The sequence below is a fragment of the Tursiops truncatus genome, chromosome 2, assembly GCF_011762595.2.
Source record: "Tursiops truncatus isolate mTurTru1 chromosome 2, mTurTru1.mat.Y, whole genome shotgun sequence".
In the NCBI taxonomy this organism is placed as follows: Eukaryota; Metazoa; Chordata; class Mammalia; order Artiodactyla; family Delphinidae; genus Tursiops; species Tursiops truncatus.
In genome coordinates, this window is record NC_047035.1 from 138,384,055 (window position 1) to 138,405,936 (window position 21,882).

General features: G+C 44.2%; 1 protein-coding gene across 2 annotated transcripts in view; it reads left to right on the forward strand.

Annotated features, from left to right (window-relative positions):
- Nucleotides 1-21,882, forward strand: part of ABHD2 (abhydrolase domain containing 2, acylglycerol lipase) — a 110,281-nt gene that overhangs the window by 19,261 nt on the left and 69,138 nt on the right. Inside the window, exons 1-2 of one of the 2 annotated variants that reach the window (XM_019945793.3) lie at nt 5,161-5,259; nt 7,791-7,990. In XM_019945793.3, coding sequence (XP_019801352.1) covers nt 7,797-7,990 — 194 coding nt within the window. In that variant the 5' untranslated portion in view covers nt 5,161-5,259; nt 7,791-7,796. Of the gene's footprint in view, nt 1-5,160; nt 5,260-7,790; nt 7,991-21,882 lie in introns of those variants that run through there. The other variant, XM_019945792.3, reaches the window with a different exon arrangement.

The window sequence follows — 21,882 nt, forward strand, 5'->3', positions numbered from 1 at the left end:
GATGCATCACCCCAGTCTCTACTTCCATCTTCATATGGTCTCTCCTCTGTGTTCTGTGTCCAAATTTCTCTTTTCTTACAAGGACGCCAGTCATGGGGTTAAGGGCCACTCTAACCAGTATGACCCCATCTTAACTTGATTATATCTGCAAAGACCCTATATCCAAACAAGGTCACATTCACAGGTCCCTGGTGAACGTGGATTTTGGGGGAACAGTATACACCCCATTATACCAGGTAATGAGTCTTTTGTGTTTGAGGTCTCTGCTTGTCTTTTTCTTCACTGTAAGTTTTAGATTTTCAGTGAACATTAATATTCCAAGGCTGAAATCATCACTCACCCATGGAGGTGGAATGAATATGATGGAATTATTGGCATAAATGGCACAGCTGAAAATATAGAACTGTTTAACTTATTTGAAGGAAGAACAAAGGCCCTGAGGGTCGTTAGTTCTTATGAGTTTTACTGTTTAATGGTCCATGTAGTAGGCTGGAAAACAGGGCTATCTTCTGTTACAGAGCACAGAGAGAGTGTTCCTGTGCTCTTTAGCCAAGGACTGCAATTCTATCCCTAGAATCTCAGAAATTTTGAGCTGAGAGAGACCTTTGGTATCATTGACTTCTAATCTAATCCTCTCATTTTACAAATGAGTTCTTTAGGGCCCAGAAAGGTTCAGGGACTTGTTCAAGGTCACCAACTGAGAAGGGGCAGAGCAGGCACGAGGACCCAGGTCTCAGAACCCCCAGACTGGGCGTCTCTCGCTGAATCTGTCCCTCCATCTTATAATAACACTCTTAGTCATGGGGAACAGTGAGAAGCCCAGGCCCTCGCACTGGCGGAGATGCCAGTGGAGCCTGTCTTAGAGACTGAGGGCAATACCGAAAGTTCCTTTACTGCTGGGCCTTTGACAGCACCTTGGATTTCTTCGTTAATGTCGAGAAGACAAATGGAATTTTAACTATCATTTACAGCACCTAAATCTCACTCAAAAGAAGACTGCGGTGGGAGCAGGGAAGGGTGGAGGAAGTGCTGATCGGGTGCGTGTGAGGTGTGGGTGGGGAGATGTCTCCTTTCCATCTTCTGCATACCTGGCCCTAAGCTGCCTGAAGTGCACTTTAACTGGATTTCACCTGCCCAGAATGGGAGAAGGGGCACACAAAATAGCGCAATAGAAGCTAAGTTTGTTATGTCTGGAACAAGTGCAGAATATTAATTTTTAGTGGCAGGTCAAACCTAGATAGAAAGAAGACCATAAAATAAAATGCAGCAAGATAAGTTTAAATGAATATCAAGAGTTTTATTCTACGATTGCCAGTTAATTCCTTGTTTAATGTATATCGTGCACATGCACACGCACACACACACACACACACACACACACACACCACAAAATCTCTCTCCCACAGACTTACACACACTTCTTCTAAATCTATACTTCACTAAGGTGCAGTTCTAGTTCTAACTTCTCCATAAGTCCTTTCCCCACTTATTTTTTTCCTGGACTACTTATTCTGGTCCCCAAGTTTCTAAAGTATATGTAGCCCTAACATAAACTTCTTTTCTTTTTCTCCCCAGTTAAAATGAGAATTCGACTTAACTGTGGTTCTACACAATACTTAGTACAGAGCCAGGCACACAGTAGGTCATCAAGTCCTTAAGCCCACTGAAGTTCAAGGAAGGTGGCCCTAGCAACATGCGGTAGAACCGCCCTGCTCCTCAGGACTTCAGCTCAAGGCTCTGTATCTGGACCGTAATAATTAGAAACCTCTCATAGGATTGCCTTCACCGAATCAAATTCAATTTTAAACCGTTGGCATTTTTCAAACGTTGAGGAAATTAATTCTCTACTTCATTTGCTATTAAAAAAAGTTGTAGGAGGACATTACCTATCACATCACTCAAGGTCCCCATATGTAAAGTCCCGCAGAATTTTTTTTTATAAATCTGTGCCAGAAGAACCCTGTTTTCTTTGAGTATCTGTCGTGTTCTCTGGAGGTAAGAAGAGTGTACTACGGATTAGCTCTGCATTTTGGAGAAACCATAGGTCTGACTAGGTTTCCCTTTTCCCCCTGGCAGTCAGAAAGCTCAGACACATTCTAGGCTTAGTCATATGTTTAGTTGTATATCATTTATATATATAAATTTATTTATTTATTTTGGGCTGCATTGGGTCTTCATTGCTGTGCAGGCTTTCTCTAGTTGTGGCGAACGGGGGCTACTCTTCCTTGCGGTGCAGTGCCTTCTCTTGTTGCAGAGCACCGGCTCTAGGCGCGCGGGCTCAGTAGTTGTGGCGCATGGGCTTAGTTGCTCCACGGCATGTGGGGTCTTCCCAGACCAGGACTCGAACCCGTGTCCCCTGCATTGGCAGGCAGATTCTTAACCATTGCACCACCAGGGAAGTCCCAATTGTATATTTTGACCTAGGTATTTTCCTTGTTTAGAGTCTCTTAATTTCTTTTTAGATTTTGTTAGTTGCTATTTTAAAGCTTTTTTTTGGTAATAAAAAAAAGTTTGTAGTCATTATGAATTTTGGAAAAGAAAAAGAAAAATTGCCTGTGCTCTAATAATAACCCAACCAGTGTCGCATCCATAAAGATTTGGGGAGATAGTACTTCCTCCTGTGTCATTAGAAATTACAGACTACAAGAGTCTAGAAATAACAGTGGTTTAAACATGCAAGGGTTTATTCTCTCACATAAGAGAAATCCTGAGGTAGGCAGTCTGGGTCTGACATGATGGCTCCATGGAATCATCAGGGACTCCAGGTCTCTGTCTTTCTCCTCTGCTGTCCTCTCCATGTGGCTCCTAGAGTGACCTCAAGGTCACTTCACAGCCCAAGATAGCTGTCGGAGTTGCAGCCCTGTCGTCTGCATTCCAAGGAGGCAGGGAGGGAAAAGGGCAGAAGAAGAGTTAACTCCCTGCCTTTTAAGGATTCTCCCCAGAAAGCAGAGCAGCCCCCCCAGAACTGGCCAGCATTTAGTCACGTGGACTTGCCTACCTGCCATGGAGCCTGGGATCTGTAGTTAGTTTTTTCCAGCTTAGGTGCATTTTCCAGATTTGTGTTGAAAGAAAGGAGGAGAGACTTCTTACCAGGAAGCAATCAGCAGTCAGCCACATTTCTGAATCTTTCTCTGTGTAAGTCTATTCAGCATTCTTTTTCTGTGTAGGGGGCATGTGGGATCTTAGTTTCCCAACCAGGGATTGAACCCGCGCCCCCTGCAGTGGAAGCATGGAATCTTAACCCCTGGACCACCGGGGAAGTTCCCTATTCAGCGTTCTCTTGAAGCTATCTCAAATAGTTTGTGGAAAAGAGTGAAGGTATAAATAAACATCAGTGTCAATATCAATAAATAAAACATACTACATCTTGTTATTTGCTACTCTGCCTTCCCATAATTGTTTTTTATTAATTTATCATTTATACATATACTGATAGTGTTATGTTTTGAATATTCTATCAATATAGACTTATCCAGGGCTAGTAAGGACCTTAGATTTCTGCAAGGTTTGCACATTCGGATGCCTTCAGGGACCATTCAGGTACCAGCAATGATTAAGTAGGCCAGAGGTCATTGTTGAGGGCCATGATAGGGAGTGGTGGGAACTGTGGCAACCAGGAGGGAGCATGGCCTGTCTAGAGGGGCAGCCCCGCCCAGCTCCATTCATTGCTGCCATGTGAGAATGCTGGATCAGTGTTGCCAAATCTTCAGATTTTTTTCTCAAGAGAAACCAGAGATCCAGATTTTTATCTGAAATCTCCTGGTGTTTATAACTTAGCAGCCAATAAATTCATTTTTTTAAAATGCCAGTTAAATGCACTGCCATCCCATAGGTTGCCAGTTTAAGGTCTCTGATCTGGCACATCCCTTGTTTTTAGTTGGCAGCCGAGCCCTGGAAAGGTCAAGTAGCTTGTGATGTGGCTGGAGACATTGCTCTTTAGTCCCCTCCCCAAAAAAGCCTGGGCCTCTGTGGCTAATTTGTCTCAGAATGTGAAGAAATAATAAAAATTTGAAGTTGAACAAGGCTACTCTGAAGGTTAATTGAATCTCCCCTTCAACTGGCTTTCATTTTCTTTTTAAATCATTTTGGTGTGATGGAATCAGAGAAAATTGGGCTTCAATACCAGCTCTACTATTTTACAGCCACATGAACTTGAGCAAGCTTTTGGTGTCTCATTTGTGTTTTCAGGTAATATCCACTTTCTTTCTTGTTTCTCTCTTTCTTTACTTTTCCTGCTTTCACACAGCGTAGTGGTTAAAAGCACGCTCTTCGGAGCCTGGTATGAATCTTGGTTTCTCTGCCTACTAGCTGTGTGACCTTGAGCACGTTACTCAAGGAGGTTTCTATGCCTCAGTTTCGTCATCTGTAAAATGGGGATAATAATAGTACCTACCTCAGAGGTACAGTTAATAGCGTTAGGATGGGTAAAGTATGAAGAGCAGAGCTTGACACATAGATAGTGCTATATAAACACTGGCTGTCCCTCCCCCACCCCTTTCTCTCTTGTGTTTCCTCTGCTGCTTTCGAAGCCACAGATCTTTAGCCCAGTGGGCCTGGCTCTGGTTCCCCATCTCACGGTGAGCACTTTTAGCTCCGGATGGCCCTGAGTAGCCAGCCTCCAGCCCCCAGTATGGACCAGATTTGACAGGTGTTACGGCTCCCCACTTATTACTTTCAGTTCTGTTCTGTTTCTGGAACTGTGTTTTTGAGCCCATCTGTGCCCTTTTACTTTTCTCAGCTCATATTTTTTCCTGTCGTTGCTGTATACCTGGGAGAGATGGAACAAGTCAACTGCCTGCTGTCTTGACCTAAACCTGGCTAAGTTATTTCATTGGTCACACAGAGATGGTACCTGTCAGGTGTTTCTGAAGATTACGTTACAAGTTAAAGGACAAAAGCAGTGTGAGTTTGCGTTAGCCAGAGTTTTGAACGCAGCAGATAACTCGTCCTGGAAACCACAGAGAGCCTGTCAGTCTGTGGATTCACAGAGGCTTTGCCAGCAGGTCTGTCCAAACAGCCAAGAGTGCGTCACATGTGTTAATTAAAGAAATTGTCTTTTTCCCTAAAGGCTTTAAATGCAGAAAAACTTAGACTATGCTTATATTTCAGTTAAATTGCTTCTTTCTCAGCCTTTAATAGATCACCATCCGATCTTTTCAGCTTTTAGGTTAAATCGAATGAGATCTGACCTGACTGGCCCAGCTGTACAGATTTTCAAGAACAGTTCATATTCGCAGTAGAGAGGAACAGGTGACGTAGGTACATATTGGCGAGACTCTTATTTTTGCTTCTTCTCCCGACCTTCCCTGACATTAGTAGGTAGGAGTGGAAGTGGGGACAGAGGGACTTCTTGTACGTTTTTAATTCAATAAGTCTACTCTAGACCAGCCAGGAAACTGGTCAAGCCATCCAATGCATTCCTCTCCTCTCTTTGCAACCAAGGGGATAAGAAGGATGTCTGTTTCAGTTCCATATCACCAGCATCATGTCAGAGAAACTGGAATTCCTGCTAGGTTTTGGTTTTGGCCCTTCACTAACTACACTTAAAAATCCCTATTAAAATTAACACAACATTGTAAATCAACTATACTTCAATAAAATAAATTTTTAAAAAAATCCCTATTAACAAGCTGTGTCATCTTGGATGTTTGTTTCTTGTCGGTTTGACTGGCATAGGTGGCAGGGCTTTGGAGAGATGAGGGACAGGGGCCACAGGTGGAACCCCTAGGGCATCTTTGAGTGCAGTGCTGTGTACTTTTTAGGTCACAGGCCCCTAGAAGAATCTGATTAAGTCTGCAGACCCTGTTCCCAGAAAACTTTCAGACACACACACTTTCATGTATAATTTCAGGGAGTTCCTGGACCTTAGAATTCCATAGGGGACCTACAGACCCCAAGTTAAAAGAATCCTTGTTTTAAGGGTTTGAGGAACAGCCTTTGGGGAACATAGCCCTAGGAGTGAGGTGACATGTCCCCAGAGGTTAAGTTTTAAGGAAACTGTCAGCTCATAAAAGGTCAAAGGTTGATGTAGCTGAAAAGTATATTCTGAGGTCCAGCCTTGATTCTAAATCATGCCAGATAAATTTTAAAAAATTATTTTCTTGCCCTGATGGTGAGTTAAGGAGCTGGGGTCTTTTTTTTTTTTTAATTGGGGTATAGTTGATTTACAATGTTGTGTTAGTTTCAGGTGTATAGCAAAGTGATTCAGTTATGCATATACATATATTCATTCTTTTTTAGATTCTTTTCTCATATAGGTTATCACAGAATACTGACTAGAGCTCCCTGTGCTGTACAGTAGGTCCTTGCTGGTTATCTGTGTTATATATAGTGGTGTGTGTGTGTTCATCCCAAGCTTTTGATTTATTCCCCCCCCCCCCACCCCCACGCTTTTCCCCTTTGGTAACCATCGTTTGTTCTCAATATCTGTAAGTCTGTTTCTGTTTTGTAAATAAGTTCATTTGTTTCTTTTTTTAAATTAGATTCCACATATGAGTGATGTCATATGATAACTTGTGGGATGTTTAATTGCCTTTCCTCACTGAGTTGGAACCCCTGCCAGAGATCGTCTACAGTGTGTTTGGGTCCTGTATTTGCCAAAATCACCTCGATTTTAGAAGAGGGCTTCTGAGACCTCTCTGGCCTGGCTGTAGGTCTCAAATGAGTTCATTCGGTTATGCCCCAAACACGTTTTTGAGAGATTGTTTTGTCCTGCCTCTTCTGTCTGCGCCGTTGGCCACCAGAGTTCTCATACTGTTTTCAGCAGAGGCTACTTGAAACCATTCCAGGGGAAGCTGTTGCCATAGCTACCTTGGCTGCCAGAGTTACCGTTTTCTCCTTTTTGTTAGCTTGTGGTTTCCCTGATTTTTAAGGTAACAGCTGATGTTCTGTTTTCCTGCCTTGCAGCAAGGAAAAGGATGGAGTTTTGTTGCTGTTGATGTTTGGTTTTTTATGTTTGAAGTGGTGTGTGTGTGTGCGTGTTCTGTGTACAAAATAAAGCTACCTGAGAAGATGAAAAGCCAGATATGCATGTACATTTTCCATACTGCAGTTTTTAATTTTGGTCTAGCAGTTGAATTTGGTCCACTTTTAGCCCAATTTTGGACTAATGGCTATAGTCAGTTGCCTTCGGTGGGGAAAAATGTGGCCAAGTTCCATTTCACACTGCCTACAACTCCCAGGAGCAAGAACCACTGCGACCTGGGCTGAGCCTGAACTTGGCTCCAGCACCAGGGCTGCCTCCAAAGGAGCAGGTGGCTGAATCAGGCCCTTCCTGCTCTGAAAACAGAGGTGAGTCCAGCAGGCAGTACAGCCTCACCTGGTGGCAACAGCAGTCCCATCTCACATCTCTGTCCAAGGCTGTAAACACAGCGCCTCACGTGCAGCTGGTGCTCCAGGTGCAGGTTAAGTCTGCAGAGAGAGTCAAGATTGCCTGGTAACAGAAATCAGAGCTCGCCTCCTGGTCCCCCTTGTACCTCTCCGACTGGACTCCTTTCTCCTGCTCTCAACAGGACGCTATTCACAGCATTTTCCAATTCGCTCATCTTAGAAATAAATGTTCATTAGATTAAAAAAAACACCACCCAGCCCAGTTTATTAGTGCTCAGGACTGTTCATGATCTGGGTTGTTGCCAGTCTGTTGGCACTTGTAAGGCACCTATGGGAATCGGCCAGGGTGGGTTCTGCGGACACATCTGGATCGTGACAGGTGATCGCTGGCTTTGTCTGTGTGTGGTGGGCTCCTCCCCTCCCCACGTGCTTCTAAACCTGCCTGTACCCCTGCTCCCCAGATCAAGATGAATGCCATGCTGGAGACCCCCGAGCTCCCGGCCGTGTTTGACGGGGTGAAGCTGGCCGCAGTGGCTGCTGTGCTGTATGTGATCGTCCGGTGTTTGAACCTGAAGAGCCCCACGGCCCCGCCTGAACTCTACTTCCAGGACTCGGGGCTCTCATGCTTCCTGCTCAAGTCCTGTCCTCTTCTGACCAAAGAGTGAGTAGACCTCAAACCCACCTGTACACTGGCCTGCTGATCTGTCTTTGCAGTGTTCAAAGAAGAACCTTCTCACAATGTGTCCTCAAGGCATCCATGTAAAATAGTGTCATTGGTGTTAAAGTAGCCACCGTCTCAATAGGAGCCTGGCGTTTGAATCCTGGCGGGCAGGAGACAGCCTCAGATCTTTGTTGCCTGGAAACATCCCTTCCTCCACGGGGTGGTGTCATCATCCATGACAAGGACTTTGCAGAAAACAGTTGTCATTTTAAGGTAGATGCAGAAAGCTTAGACAATATTCTAGCCCTTTATCAAATGCTCTGTTGCCAGTTCTAAGACAGAGAAATCATCCTGACCCAAAATAATTAATGAGCAAAAAAAGCACAGGCTCATTCATTGGGTACTGTCCCTCTGCCTTATTGAAAAATATACTGAGCATTAACTAAGAGAATCCACTTAAAGAGAGGGTTTTCATTGCAAGTGAACCAGATTTCCCTGCAGAAGCCAGGTCTGTGTTTTGGGGGTGGCAGGGGTGAGCACTGCTTCTGATAGAGGAAACTGTAGTTGTAAAACAAAGGGTATCATCACACGTGCTGTTTTCAGGAGATGCCTCGTGAAATCTTCCCCTGTTGACGTCTTCTGAATAACTCCGTCTTCCTGCAGCGCTTGGGACAAGCCTCTCACGTGAAGCAGTCCACGCTCTCTGGGGTCTTAGTTCCTTCCTCCTTCCTCATCATTGCTGCTTCACCTTGTTTGTGCCTCTTCAAGCTTAGTCCATTCTGCCAGGTTGGCTTTCCAGATGGATGCTGCTTGGAGAGCTGTCTTATCCCAACCGTGTCCCTGGAGCGCCTAACGAAGTTTCTTATACTCAGTGGACAGTAGCAGAAGCTCTTCCCTCTATCCCAGTATAACCTCTCACCGCCTCTGTTGGGTGAATGATTCCCTTCTAAGAGGAGATGGGCAGCAGAGACACCTGAGAGTTTGAGCTCTTGCTTTGTCCTCTTTGGTTGTCTAGTTCATTTTCATGTGCTGTTACCCATGGGTGAAGAGCTGTGGGCTGCAGGTGTTTTGGGTGTTTGTGTACAGTTTGCTCGTAGTTGTAACAATAATGCCATGACTCCAAAAAGTTGCTATCAAGTCGAGAGAGACTTATAACTCCGTCATATTGCCTAACACCTGTGGACTGCCATGTACCATATAAATGTCATCATAGTAAATTTGGACCTGCCCTGCTGAAGGGACTTTACATTACAGTAGGCTCCACAACCATTATCAAGGATGTAGTGTTCTTAGCAAGCAGTGTTTGCATTGAAAACGCTCCTCTCTGAGGAGCGTGCACAGAATCAGTATGTTTTCAAAATTGTCCAGCATTTTTCTTCCATACTTAATTTAGATAATTCACTCATCTGGCAAGGAACATTTGCACCCGATTTCAGATTGAGTGGGACCCAGTTAGACCCAGTTCCCAGGTCTTCTCTTTGTAGAGAGCTTTTGAAAACCAAGATATTAAAAGCCCTACAAGATTATAGGCAGCTGAGTACACATTTCGAGCCAGCATTGCTTCCTAAGTAATTAGAGGAAGCCCTGGGAAAGTTGCTCCTGTCCAGGCTCTGGATAAACATCACGTAAGGTTTGATTCCACAATAATTGTTAAAAGTGTTCAAAAAAAAAAAAAAGAGCTGATTTTGGCAGGTTTTTTTTTTAACCTCTTTTCTTGTTTTTCTTTGAAAAATACCCCAGAGACATAAGTCCAACAGTTTCTCTTTGCTTTTTCCCCTTCCTGGCACTCTTTCTCGATGAGCCTATGGAACTGTCCTGGCGCTACGTGACCTCTATTGCGATTGCCCCCACCCTCCCTCCTGGGATGGAAGTGCATCCCTGGTCACAGTCTCCTTGGACCTCGTGGCTCTGGCCACTCTCTCCCACCACCCCCTTCATTAACCAGTTGCCATGCTCCTTCCTGGTGAAACCCAAATCAGGGAGAGGTGGAGGTCAGCCTAGGTTAAAGGCAGAGCTGGTGCATGTTTAGGACTTAGCTATGGTTTGAAGGTGGCTGTGAGAGGACAATTCCCCAGAAACTATGTACTTCCAAGACCTGTCCTGTTGAGCACAGGACCAGCCCTCCTAGAGCACGTTGGAACATTACTTAAAACAGCTAAATGCCAAACACCCACATTCTCTGACTTGATCGTGACAAATGATTATTAAAGGGCAAAAGGATTCACGTTTCCCCTCCATCTTTTAACTAGGTTCTTATTTTTTATTTATACTCTTAATTTTGGGAAAAACTATATCCTGTGTTCACGTAGCATATCACCAAAATGTTTTCCTGTTACTCTCATCCACATTACTGCATTTAAAATTTTGAGTATCTCTCATAAGCATTATGCCATTTAATCCTCTTAACAACTTTGAGGTTAGATTCATTTTTCCTCTCATTTTAAGGATGGGGAAATGAGGAGTAACAGAGGCGGAGACTGGACCCAAGTCTGTGACCCCAGAGCTGGCTCTCTTCCTATCCACAGGGAGTGGGACAGAGACCTTTCTCAGGGTACAGGTGAGAGAGAGGAAGCCGATAGCAGTGAGGGGCCAGCCCACGACAAGAGTCTCTAGCAGGACTGGCCCCAGAGTGGTCTTCCGATTCCTGCATGACCCTCTTTCTATTTTAATCCCTGTCGGAAGCCAGTGGCCTTGATGTTCTTTCTCTGTGTGGCGTGTTTGTAACAGCCTTCCATATATTTGAAGCTGAGGGCAGGAAACATATCTGTTATGGGTAAAAGTGCTTCTCCTGGGACTTTGAAGATTTTTCTCCCAGAGGAAGCCTGTCTGCAGCCTTCACAAACAATCATCTAGGCTAGAAATGTCAGTTAATTGATTTACAACAAGCTAATGGTGTTACTCAGTAACCCTGACTGAAAGTGGCCAGTTACTATGACTCATGTCCGGAATCAGGACATAGTCTCTTGCTGTTCTGGTGTAGAAAAAAAAGTCGGTGAAAGGTGAACATCGAAAACCTGTTAGGAGAATAGGGATTTTTTCCCCTCCTTTCAGCACTGAAGTCAGTTTTTAAATCTGTTTTGAGATCACCTATCTAAAGATACATTAGAAGTGAACCTTTTAATGTCTGGAAGAAAACTTTTCTAAGATGGGATGATATGTCTCTTGTTCACTTAGCAACAGATCAATATTTACCTAGCAATTCCTTTTTTTTGTTCTCAAGAAGTGTTTGCTTTCAGTGAAACAAGCAAACTAAAAGATCAAATCAGTATTTAGAAAATGTAGTTGACGATACAGATCTCCGTTTTTTCCCGAATAAAAAATTTAATGCATATTCATTTTTTTAAATGGAGAATAAAGTGAAACATACAAAAGTCTTCTGTAAGTCTCCTCCTCAGAGATTCATATCATTACTACTTTGGTCATCACCCCTGTGGGGTTTTTTCTGCTGCAGATATTTTCCCCCAACAAAATCAGGGGCATATATAGCATTTGGTAACCTGCTTTAACACTTCGTGTTCCCTGGGAATGTTCCTGGCGGTCCAGTGATTAAGAGTCTGCACTTCCAATGCAGGGGGTGCAGGTTCAATCCCCTGTGGGGGAACTGAAATCCCACATGCCTTGCGGCGCAGTCAAAAAATTTAAACAAAACAAAGCACTTGATATACCATGGACATTTATCCACGCTGCTACTTATCTTCTAATATTTGATTTTTAACAGCTTCAGAATTATGTCAACCATTCAGATTTCCTAATGGCCGCTGGCAGCAGTGGTGTAGAGAAAAAGGCTTGGTTTGAAATGTAGATTAGGATACAAACTGAGGTCTTCTTCTAAACTAGCTGCAGAACCCTGGACCAAGTGACAGGCCCTCTGATCCTTGGTTTCCTTGTGTATAAAATGAAACAGTCTTACAAAGCTACTTCTCATCATGAAGCTATGATAGGAAAGTACTACCCAAGACAGCATCAATGTTCTTTTTATTTATACATGTGGCAGACACCACGTAGACTTCTAATACCCCAGCTTTTTGTTGGGGGTGAATGACTCAGTGACTAGAAGTCACAGAGCCATGAAGAGGGGAACATTCTAGAGCTGTGCTTTACATATATCTCTAGTTTTAAGCCATGAAGAAAAGGTTGAGTGTTTCTGATGGTAATTCTTTAACTGTAATGCATGAAAAAAACAGGGCTGATTAACCCCATTATTCTGGCTGTGTATACTGCCTCTTTTCCCATTCTAACTCACATTGAACCATCCCAGTGTGGCTTGGGAAATGGGTTGTGCTATGGACTGAATTGTGTCCCTCCCCAAATTCATATGTTGAGGCCCTAACTCCTGATGTGATGATATTTGGAGATGGGACCTCTAAGAGATAATATGGGTTAAATGAGGTCATACGGGTGGGGCCTTCATGATAGTATTAGTGCCCTTGTAAGAAAAGGAAGAGATACCAGTGCTCTGTCTCTACCATATAAGGACACAGCAAGAAGGTGGCCTTCTACAAGCCAGGAAAAGAGCTCTCACCAGGAATCAGATTGGCTTACACCTTGATCTTGGACTTCCAGCCTCTAAAATTGTGAGAAATAATTTCTGCTACTTAAGCCAGAAAAAAAAATTAAAATTAAAATTAAATTAAATAATAAAATGAAACAGGTAGCTTTCCTGCAGTACCCTTTCAGCACTAACATCCTCTGAGTCTAGGACCACTGCATTGTCACCAAGCACCAGAAGAGTTTCCTGCAGGAAGGACCCTGGGGTTGGGGAGCCCTGGCTACAAGGTAAGGGCAAGAACCCAAAGAGAAGGATTCTCTTGTGTATCTGCCCTCTCCTAAATATTCCCACTCCCCTTGCTCTAAGACAAGGGAACACTGAATCCCCTGGGCTTTTATTTTTTTCAAGGACTTTTTTGAGCTATCATTTACATATATTAAAATACACAAACCTTAAGTATACAGCTCAGGGCCTTTTGCATATATATTCACCTGTGTAACTGTCACTCCCTTGTGCTTTACAGGAGTGTCCCGAGTCACCTCCCTGCCTCTGCCCCACTCTGTCACAATACCACTTGAGTTGGGTTCTTCAAGCAGGCCAGCACCCAGGGTGCTACAGTGTGACCCCAGCCTACCTGGCCCGCCTTACCACTCATGGCGTTCTCCCATTGCCTGTTAAGTGCCTACCCCTTAAGTGTTCATCCCTGGCTCCCCCAAATCCCTTCTTTCTCTCTCCACCAAGATACCTCCTTACCCTGTAAGAGAAACTTTAAATAGCTTCAATTCTGAGAAAATTTGCCTGACTTCCTCCAACTCCTCTTCAGCCAGAATGAGGCCCTCTTCCATCTTCCTACCCGTGTTTCCCCAGCATGTAGCTTCTGTGTCCATTTAGCACATTTCATTTTGTTCTTTAGGGATCTGTGTCTGTCTCTTTTCTTCATCAGTGGAGTACACGTACCTCCACATCAAGAGCCATACTCTTGACCAGACAGAACAGGTTTCCTAGCAATGCCAGATCTTTAAGTATAATGCCGTTCTGTCTCTCGTTTTCCATAGACAGGTGTAGATGAGGGATGTTCCCATTTTGGTGAATGCCACGTGCTCAGGCGAAAGAAACCACACTGTTTTCAGCTTATGCAATCAGTGCTGCTCAGGGGCGCTCCAGGGAATCAGGTGTACCTTCAGCTCTGATCAAGTTTTGTTTATTAGGAAGTCACCATGCTGTCTCTGAAAGTAGATAGATTGGTTGTTTGGTCTTAAATTAAGTCAGGGCAACCCCAGGTCTATGCAGAAAGGCAGTTTGCAACCTCTGCCCTTCCCTTGTATTTTCCATCACCAGGTCCTCATTAGAAAACGAAGACAGGAAGCAGGTGCCCCATCTCTGGAAGCCTGCTATTAAAATGTATATATTCCCCGTGGGAAGCCAGGCTTCTACTTTTTCACTCATTAGCAGACCTGTCAGTATGGGTCATGGTATAGCTGAAGATGAAGGCATTTAGGAGGAATGTGATGGAGCACTTAGCTAATAGACAAGCCTAAAAGCGGATAGCTGAGGTGTTTTTATTGGATGCAAGAGACATCTGTGAGTCCCTGCGGGGTCTGGAGAAGGGAAGCAGTGTGATCAAAACCTCAGCCACATGTTTGTGGGTCCTTTCTTCCACAGAGACAAAAAGGTAATGGGTTTCTTCTGCAACCAGCTGCCACCGGTATTAATAAGAACTGGATGTTATTATTCTCTGTGAGTTTGAGAGATACCTGAAACTTGAAGAAGAGGGTCATACCCATTCCAACACCAAGTCAAAAATAGTAGTTGACTCACCTATGCCATGGTGCCCTTTCTGAGCATTTCCTCTTTGAAGCTGCTTCGGACACTGATAAGAGAATGGCAGAAACCCCATGACCTTTCCATGGATCGTAATGGGTTCATCTTCTGTGCTTTTTTTCTGTTTCTCTCCTCACTCACCAAGAGTGCAAACTCCAAACAAGAATCCTATTGAAATGTTGTTCTCATCATAATTAGTCCACGTTTTTAGCTTCCTGCCAGTGGTCCTCCGTTAGTCTTGATTAATGAACATTTGAAGACCTACTTCTCTGAGACTCCATTGTTGGGAGGTATTTTTAAAAGGTCATTTTTAAAACCTTTTTCATTGTGAACAAAATTTTTAGGGACTTCCCTGGCGGTCCAGTGGTTAAGACTCCAAGCTTCCACTGCAGGGAGTGCAGGTTCGACCTCTGGTCAGGGAACTAAGATCCTGCATGCCACACGGCACAACCAAAAAACAAAAACTAAAACTAAAATGTTATTGGTTTCTGCACAACTGTGCTTCCTAATTATTTCTTCTCTCAAGCAATACCAATTCCCTCTCTGTTGCAGTCATACACATTCCCTTCCTAACAGTAATATTCATTTTTCTTTTATGTACCCCAAATAAAAGCCTGATTCTATATATAAAATTACTATATATATATGTATATATATGCAAGATACACTATTTTTGTCCTAATTAGAAGTACTCAACAGAAAATCACTAATTCAGATCTCTCTGATACTGCAGTATATGGAATTATTTTCCAAATCTAAAGAGCAAAGGACTCCGTATATAAACTCCTACTCCCTTTCCCATTTCCTTCCTTGCCTCCTTTTTATTTTACTGTCTATTTGCAGGGGCAGTGTCACAGGGGAAGCTAGGGCAAGGGTCTTGGATATAGACAATTGGTGTTTTCTCAGTCTTAAATAAAACACCATGCAAAAGCAGCTTCACACGTCCCCTTCCAGTCAGATTGCCACACCTAGGCCCCTCCTGGGTAGAAATTCTGGAGCCAGCACTGCTTATTTATAGTGAGTTAAAGTTGAAAAGAATTTGATTATCTTGGGCTTAAATTCTTAATTCCCTCTTTTGCTCCCAGAGACATTCCAAATCAGATTTAGATCCTTTCCTCCTTGGCTGAACACTAAAGCTTTGTCCTGTTTATAGGATAATCTCCTAATTGCCAAGAGTCTTAATTCTATTGACCTGATTTTACCCATTTTAAGAACTGTGCAAATATTTCCTTAGATGCTTGTGGTAAATCATTAACAATTGATAAGTGGATCTGTAGCGCTCTGGTGAGCTTATTATGTAAGCACCAGACCTTCAAGCACATTTTTGGGAAACTTACATTGCAAGAGAGTTCTTGAAAGATGAAAGACTCAGAATCATCTCTGTTGAGACTGATTATTGATGGTTAGCCTCAGTGAGGACACGTTCTCAGGTGACTTCATCTTAAAATTCCTTGTTTCTGATGACATGGCCCAAACCAAAGCGGTCAAGGTGAGAAAGTTGAGAGTTGTTAAACCTTGGCTACCGTCCTCTGTTACTAGGCTGACCAAACATCCCGGTGTCCCCAGGACTGATAGGTTTCCCAGAATATGGAACTTTCGATGCTAAAACCAGGGAAGTACCAGACAAATGGGGGTGCGTTGGCCACCCTCTGTTACTGTCTTCTGCCATCAGATGGTGAGGTTTTTATAAGGGGGTATGCATTAGGGGTAGGTGTTCAGTTCGCCAGTGGTCAGGTTTAATTTAACTCTTGGATGTTGCCCACCTGTACTGTCTCTGCCCTAGCAGGTCACTTATCCAAGAGGCCAGGAGGAAAATGCTACCGTCTTTGAGGGCTCTTGTATTGAATTAAGATGAGCAAGCTGAGCCTGTGGAGAAATTCATCCACTTTCTCTAACCTTGGTACAGGTTGTAGCTTCTTGTTAGAGACTCTGTGCCTTCATGCAGGAATTGCTGAAAGATCTAAAAGCTTCCAAATCCAGAATATTCAAGACTTCTTTGATTTAGTTCAGATGGAAGGCAGCACATCTCCCATGTGCCGTGCACTCCTTAAAGCAGTCAATTTCAGTTTCCAAAAACGTATGACCAACCTATTCCCCTGTTCATCATGCCTGAGTTTATTCTTCAGGGCTCTACCGTGCCTTCAGAAAGGCAAAAGAAGCATGTGCTACAGCTGATTCCATCACAACGGTGTCAAACCCAGCACATATGGATGGGCAAGTGGGCCTCTGCTCCGTGCAAGGCCGGTCCCATTGCCAAGTCACCCTCTCTTTCAGTCTTTCCCAGACTAGGCTCCAGCGACCATCTTTGTCCACCAATCATCCTTAATTTTGCTTAAACAACTTAACTAAATCCAATTTACTTTACAGGATTTGCCTGGGATCAGATCCACGTTTCCGGTCCTTCTCAATATGTAGTTGACTGAAAATCAATCCAATATCCAGGAGCAGGAAATGGGCCTCATTATCTAGAAACTCTAAAATTTCCAAGTGTAGCCAACTTTTATCAGTTTCTTATGTTCTACTGATCCTATAAATTTAGTGCTTACCAATTTTGATGTCAAACTAATCCTTTTGTCTGCCTGCTCCACGGCACGGCTCCCTTCACTATGACAGTACACTCGATACTGCAAAGCAGTATATGCTTTACTAGTAAAGTATAATTAAGACAGCAACTTGACTTGGAAAGTGTGTTCTAGAGGGTTAATAAATATGATTTCTAAACTCTAACTGCCCCTGTTGCCATCCAGCGGTGTAGAGGGTTAAGAGCTGACTGCAGTTTTACTTCATCTTTGTCTGAAGCAGCCGTGTGTGAAGCGACCAATTTTGGAAGCCCCCAGTTCTCTGCAGCAGCCTCAAGGATACCTTCTGAGCAAATGGAGTCTGTTGGGGGGACTGGGTTTTAGGATCAGAATCTGCTTGGTGGTTAACTCAAGGAAAGCATCTTCCTGGATTTCTAAGGAAATCTACCCCTCCGTGAAATTCTAGGAAGCAAAGCTTTTACTCATACAGAAAGCTGTAATCCTTCACGAATTGTTGTTTCACATGATTGGATGAGATGCCATCCCTGTTACCACCCCAAGTAACTGTCTGCCAGGCTGAGCAGTGCCCTCTCTCAAGGGCTGTGTCCTCCTCAGAGCAAGCACTTCCTCTGCCCAAGGCGGCTGCCTGCGGTGCAGTGTCACCACAAGCCCTGGAAATGAGTCAGCCCTTGTGGCAGCTTGTGAACCACCCTAAATCTCCACCCCATGTCATTTCTAATCATAGAGTGAGGACTCTCGGTCAGCGAGGGTGCCTGGCGTCAAGTTGGAGGGCTTAATTTCTGAGGTAGACAGTAAGAGTCTATAATCCGGAGCATTTGGGAAACCTCCTAGCCTGGAGGTCCAGTGGTTGATCCCAAACCATCTCTGGCCTTGTGGGAACGGAGAGGTCCACAAGAAGCAGCAGGTTGTGTATTTTTCCATGTTTCCACTGAGTACTAATGCCATTGCCAACCAACCTGACTTTCCTGTTGACACGTGGCACCAGATTCTCCAGAACTAGTATTTTCAGCCAGATAACAAAAGCTTGAACAGTAATTCCTTATTAATATAAAGTGAGAAACTCCATGTTTGTTTGTTTGTTTAATTTCTTTTTCTTTTATTTTTTTGGCCGTGCTACACGGCTTGTGGGATCTTAGTTCCCTGACCAGGGATTGAACCCGGGCCCACAGCAGTGAAAGAGCCAAGTCTTAACTGCTGGACCACCAGGGAATTCCCCATGTATGTTTTTTAAACTTGAAATCTGCCAAGCCGTAACAGTACAGACTTTTCCTTCCTTAGCATTGCAATAAAGGATGATTCTTCTCAGTGAATACATAAATATGTATTTTTTAAAGTTAGTTAATATTTAGTAACCTGCTCTTCCAGTCTGTTCTCTGTGTGTATACCACACTCGTCCCCTCCCACACACACAGAACCCTTTTTCTCGTGTTTCCATCTCCTCTGCGCGTCAAAGTCCTCTTCGTCCCTCAGGGCCTCCCCACATCCTAGTTCTTCCAGCATTCTCAGACTTGCAGTCTTCTTCTGCCCCTTTGGCTCCTACCTAACAACAGGGATGTAAATGATATCTTTCCATGTGTGTATCTCTCTTCTGTATTCTGAGAGGCTTAAGGACAGACACCATCTTAAAATTTTCTTTATTCTCTATGGCTGCTACTTTGCACAGAGTCAGAGCACCCTAATGTTTTTAGGTAGTTTTGGTAGGAACCCAGGTGATTAAGTGTCAGAATGAGTAATTCAGGTAAGTGATAAAGGAGTTTAGAGAAAGAGGGAGATGGTACTATGGTGGCTTGGATGTTGAGGTCTTGTGTGATCCTGAAAGATGAGTTGGTTTGGAAAGAAGAGAAGATAGAGAGGTTGGTGTGAGCGTGAGCCAGTGAAATCCATCCTTTAAGCAAATGCTTCCGGTAGAAAACCGACTTTGCTCTCCGGGCCAGCACTCTTCACCCACCCACATCTCTCCCCTTGTCCTGCTAACCTCCAGCCAGCTGGCCTGCGTAACAAGATGATGGAGTCCTCACCGACTTGGCATGTTTCCTCATTGTCACTGATGTGCCCTGACCCCACAGCCCCTCTGCTCCTGTCGCCCCACTTCCAGGATCTTCATTTGGCTGGACGTTGACCATCTCTCTTGCAATTCCCAAACATCTTCTTGGTGCTCTTTGTGTAGCCTTTGGACCTGCCGCCCTCTCTGCCCTTTGTTCACTGTGCCCTTGATTTTATTTGCTAGTGTGCTTTGGCCCCATCACTAGCCTAGTCTCCATAGCTGCTTCCCGGCCAGCTCTTTGCCAGGTCCCTATGCCATGATCTGGTGTGACAAGAGCTTCTGATTACAGCAGAGAGCCCCAGGTCTTCAGGGGAGAAAGAGGAGGTCAGATCACATGGATTCTCAAATTCCCAGAAAGGAGGTGTTTGGACTTGATCCCACGACCACTAGTGGTGGTAGGAAAGGGAAGGATGGGACAAATTCCAGATGCCTTTCAAGGTAGAATCAATAGAATCAATCAATCAAATGTTGGTGAATAATGGAATGGCCTTGGGCATCGGGCGGGAAGGGCTGAATCACAGAAAATGCAGAGGTTACTGAGCAGTTGAGAGAAGAATAGAATCATTGACAGAAATAGAGAAGTCCAGTAGGGAAACTGCTTTCTTGGGGAAAGCTGTTTAGTTTGGGGCAGTCTGTAGGATGTACCTGTGCCCAGGTGCAAATGTGGCAACGGTGTGGCTTAGGTGTGGGCTTAAGGCCCGACATGCAGATCCCAGAGCGGCTGCCGGCGGGGGAGAGAAAGACAGAGGGGCAGAGAGAGCTGAGGACTGATGGCTGTGGCAGGTGAGGGTGTGAGGAAGAGCCAGTGAGCAAGCCAGAGATAGGCAGTCAGAAAGGTTAGAGGAGAGCCAGGAGCCCCGGCTGCCACAGAAGCTAGAGAAGGAAGGCGCGGCACGAGACAGTGTCAGAAACCATAGAAAGTGAGGAAAAATGAGGGCTGACCAAAGGCCTTGGAGCTCGGCCAGAAAGAAACAGGGATTTTTTAAAAAATGTTTTGGCTGCACCGTGTGGCATGTGGGACCTTAGTTCCCCGACCAGGGATCAAACCCGCGTCCCCTGCACTGGAAGCACGGAGTCTTAACCACTGGACCACCAGGGAAGTCCCAGAATCAGGGATTTTTGAGGGTGAGTTTTCAGTAGTAGGGTCAGAAAAGAAGTCAGCTCATAGAAACTGAGGGGGAAAAAAAAAAAATGAGTGTGGTAACCAAAGCTGAGAAAGAAAGGAAGGGGAAAAAATAGGAAGCTAGAGGAGAAAGTCAAATTGGATGAAGGTCTTCCTCAAGATTGGGAAGGTGAGTGCCGGGGCGCCAGGCAGAGGGAGAAGTTAGCAGCTGTTGCTCAGGGAGATGTGGAGCCCGGGCTCCGTGGTGAGACCACCTGGACTCAAATGCCAGCTCTGGCCCCTCCTGGCCAGGCCACTTCACCTTGCTGAGTGTCTGTTTCCTCATTCCTAAAATGGGCATAAGAGCACTTATTTCATAGGTTCAGTATGAAAATAAAAAGAGACAGCAATGGGAAACGGTTTATAGGCCGCTTAGCATGTGTAAGACTTCAGTAAGTATAGCTGCTTTATTGTAGCTATTTTCATATTAGCATTGTTAGCTAGATCAGTTATACAAATGACAAAGGGCATCATGTACACCAAGTTCATACAAGAATATTTGGACATATATAAGACCTCGGTGGATAAGTGGGTAAAGGATATGACTAGATAATTTCCACAAGAGGAAAGACGAGTAATAAATACCAAATAATGTTTAGCCTTGGTAGCAATGAAACTTTTAAAAATGGAGTATTGTTGGATACTCAGAGGAAAATCTGGCAATATGATCAATATGAAATTAAATTGGACACGGCATTAGTCAAGATAGGCTAGTTTATGCCATGGTAACTAATTACCCCTAAATCTCAGTGTCTTAAAACCACAAACATTTATTTCTCACTCCTGCTACATGTTTACTTTAACCAGCAGGAGGGCTCTACTGATTGTATTCCCGCTAGGACCCCAGCTGATGGAGGTGTCATCGCCACGTGTGCTTCCATGGCCACCACGGAGGTGGGAAAAGGGCTGAGACAACTCACTGCTACCCAGAAGGGACCCTCAGTCATTTTCTTTCCCATTTCGTTGGTTAAAGCAGGGCTTATGGACATGCCTAACTTCAGGCACACAGACTCACCCTGTATCCAGGAGGAGGGAGTATGATGGTGACCACAGCCGCTGACTCCTATCAGCTCAACCTCCTCAGTCTGTCTCTCCGCACAATCCCATTGCTTCTACCTCAGTTCAGGGCATCATCAGGTCTTGCTTGGACTGATCCCATAGCTGCACATCTATTCTCTACCCTCTCTATACCTTGCAGGCCACCAAGTTGTCTTCTAAAGCACAAATCTGGTCATGTCATGCCCCTGCTCTAAGCAGCCTTGCTGCTTCTCTCCCACCCACATGCCTTGTGTTCCCGACACATCAAATCACTCCACATTTCCTGATACCCTGTGTTCTCTCCGGCCTGTGTCTCACACTTGTCATTCCTTCTACCTGGAATCCTTCCATACCTTTACACAGACTCCTTATTTGAGAGAACACAGATACCACCCCTTTGAGGAAGCCTTCCTGGTTATCGTCCTCCACACTCGGAGTGAGTTGTTGGTTATCTCACAGCATCTGGGACTTCCATTATAGAATTTACATTCATCTGCATTAAAATTATTTACTAGTTGGTATTCCATGATAAATTATGAAATAACTTACTATTAACAGCAATAACAACAAAAATAACAAATACCATTGTCTCTTGAGTGGCTACTATCCACCAAGTTCAGTGATTTCAATATATTTTATTTCATCTTTAGAACAACCCTGCAAAATGGGTGTTATTATTCTTCACCTCTACCCTCCAGTTTTTAACTAATAAGTAAATGCAACTCAACAAGGTGAATTGACTTGCCCAAAGGTGCAGAGTTATAAGAACTGAGATTGGACCCTGGTCTGTCTGACTCC